Source organism: Arachis duranensis, chromosome 3 (genome assembly GCF_000817695.3).
Source record: "Arachis duranensis cultivar V14167 chromosome 3, aradu.V14167.gnm2.J7QH, whole genome shotgun sequence".
NCBI lineage: Eukaryota > Viridiplantae > Streptophyta > Magnoliopsida > Fabales > Fabaceae > Arachis > Arachis duranensis.
Genome location: NC_029774.3, coordinates 22,565,087 through 22,567,543, shown reverse-complemented (window position 1 = coordinate 22,567,543; position 2,457 = coordinate 22,565,087). Strand labels below are relative to the sequence as shown.

At 28.2% G+C, this 2,457-nt stretch overlaps 1 protein-coding gene across 1 annotated transcript; it reads right to left on the bottom strand.

The window, feature by feature from the left end:
• Nucleotides 1-140: 140 nt before the first annotated feature.
• On the bottom strand, nucleotides 141-717 carry LOC110278434 (signaling peptide TAXIMIN 2-like). The gene is made up of 2 exons (XM_021136684.2): nucleotides 545-717; nucleotides 141-264 (listed from the first exon to the last, which is right to left on the bottom strand). Exons 1-2 carry the CDS (start codon nucleotides 715-717, stop codon nucleotides 141-143), a joined length of 297 nt encoding a protein of 98 aa, XP_020992343.1.
• Nucleotides 718-2,457: the final 1,740 nt, after the last annotated feature.

Sequence of the window (2,457 nt, the reverse complement as noted above, 5' to 3'; positions counted from 1 at the left end):
ACAAATGCCATAGAAAAAGGATGCAACCTATTATACCGAGAAAAGAGTGTACTCATACTATAGGGCAAAATTTTTTTATTAAAAAAAGAAAAAAGATTAATATGCTACAAATATATTGATCTTCTTTTATCTTTTAAGTTCTAACAAGGAATTAGGTCAATGAACCATCTAAGAATTCGAACTGGGAGCTGCACAAGATCCATAGCTAGATTGGCCAATTCTGCTATGCATCCACAACATGGACAAAAACACCTCAATATTGCCCTGCATTTTCACAATTCAAGTTTAGAAAATTGAAAACAAATCAAACAAGAAAAAAAATAAAAAATAAAAAAGATAAGAGAGATATAATTAATAAAAAGGAGCTTTTCATATCTGAATATGAATATTAAACAATCATTTATGGAAGAGATTTTTTGCCCCCAAAAAAAAATAACAAATATTACATGAGATATATTGTAGATATAATGTTGTAAATAAATAACAAAGAAATAAAGAATTTAAAAAGAAAATTGCAGAAGAAAGGAAGAAAATGAATACATACCCAAGAATCCAAACAATAGCACCCACAACAGATAAAACCAATGCCAACAAAGCGAAGGGTAATCCAAGAACGAAAGCCAATGGTCTGCATTCAAAGCAAAACCCAGCATCCTCATCAAATTTTTCTTTCTTTCTCTCTGAAGTCTTTGGAGATATTGATTTATCGGATGGCATTATGGTTTTCGTTCTGTGTTTTGAATACGAGGAAGAGATTAATCAAAGAATCAAGGTTTGTATAGTACATTTAATTCTATATGTGTTGTATAGATTACACATAATAAGAAAATATATATTGGAAAACCAAATGTGAGAAGAACTGCATTGACTTCTTTCTTCTCACAATGCAATGACTTTGGATTGAGACTTCCCTTATGGGTTTTTTCTTTTCCCAAAAGAATTATCTCCATATTTAACTAGATTTAGCTTATGTCTTTTTATCTTCTATTTTTAATCTGACATGGAACATCTTTTTATTGAGTATTTTAAATTTGGAGGATTTCAAAACCTAAGAACTCTAAATACTAAGCTTTAGTTTATTTAAATTCTAAACCCTAAATCTAATAAACTATCTAAAGGTTGTGTCTTTTGCTTCCTTGTCACCTGTATGTTGGTGTTTTTTCCTATTTTTTTTTAATTTTCCTTTTTTATCTTAAATCTCTCCGTATGCCTAGTTGTACACGTTTTCCAACTATATGTTCTTTGACAACATTCAATTCTTACCAACTCATTGCTCCTTAGAGTCCTCTTTTACGGTGTTCAAACCCTTCATCTCGTTACTCTGAATGCTTGCTTCTCATTTTCTATTATCTTTTTTTTTAATTTTAATTTTTATATTATAAATTTATTATTATTATTTGGTTTTAGCTTTAATAAGTTAATATAAGTTTTGTGTCTAGCTCTTTAGGTTTTGAAGATGGCGCTAAGGACTACGTGAAGGAAGAGGATCTTGATGCTGAGTCTCCCACCTCCATCCTTGAAGATGACGTATTTTTCATTTCTTTGCTTCGCCGTCCTCTTTTATCTTTTTAATTATTTTTTTAAATTTTATATTTATTTATTGACAACAAAATTCTTAATAATTTGTTAACAACCAGATGACAAACACATCATTGACCCATCAAACGACGACCTTCCATCTGAGTACAACACTATATATTAGTGTTACAAAATAATCGATTTTGATGGATTTTCAATCGAATCGAACTCATGGATCAGTATAAATAATCCTTGATTCATCTCTTACTGCATACGCAGCCGCTGAAAAATTCAACGACAGGCCACCTTGAGGGTTCTCTTGCTGGATCTGGGTTTTCCTTGGCTTATTCTCTTATTGTAGGGTTGGTCTTGTATGTTATGCATCATAACCAAAATGAAGATGAGGACAAATATTTTTTTGGAAAAAAAATTAGGATGCATCTTCGCTGTTTGATCATTTGTTTACGTTTTTGGTCACGAATTTTAAAAATTTTGTAGGGTTTGATTGTGAAAGGATTTATGGTCGTAGCTTAGATAATCTCTAATATTTAGTTTTAATTTATTATTTTTGAATCTTATAAAATTTTATTAGTCATTCTTAAAATTAATACGATATCTTTTTATTTATCAGTATTATTTTAAAAATTATATTTAATATAAATTTTAATTTTAAATTAATTTAATTATAATATAAAAGTTAAAATTGATACGCAGAAGTATCCTATTAAAGTTGCTTTTAATTTCATTGTTAACTTGGTAGTTATTCTTTATTATTTCTTCTTTTTGTTTTGAGAAAGTATAAAAAAATGAAATATTTGTACAATATATATAATAAAGATTTAGAAAGTATTAGAGATATATTCATTAGTGTTATTTTTTTTATCAGTGAATGATTTTACGACATAATATGTTTATTATCCCTAAGTACCGAATAATTAT

Coding starts and splice junctions, on each gene's coding strand:
- LOC110278434 (XM_021136684.2), bottom strand. CDS start 717: ATGCCATCCGATAAATCAATATCTCCAAAGACTTCAGAGAGAAAGAAA. Junction 265..544: donor GCTATTGTTTGGATTCTTGG/GTATGTATTCAT, acceptor GTGAAAATGCAG/GGCAATATTGAGGTGTTTTT.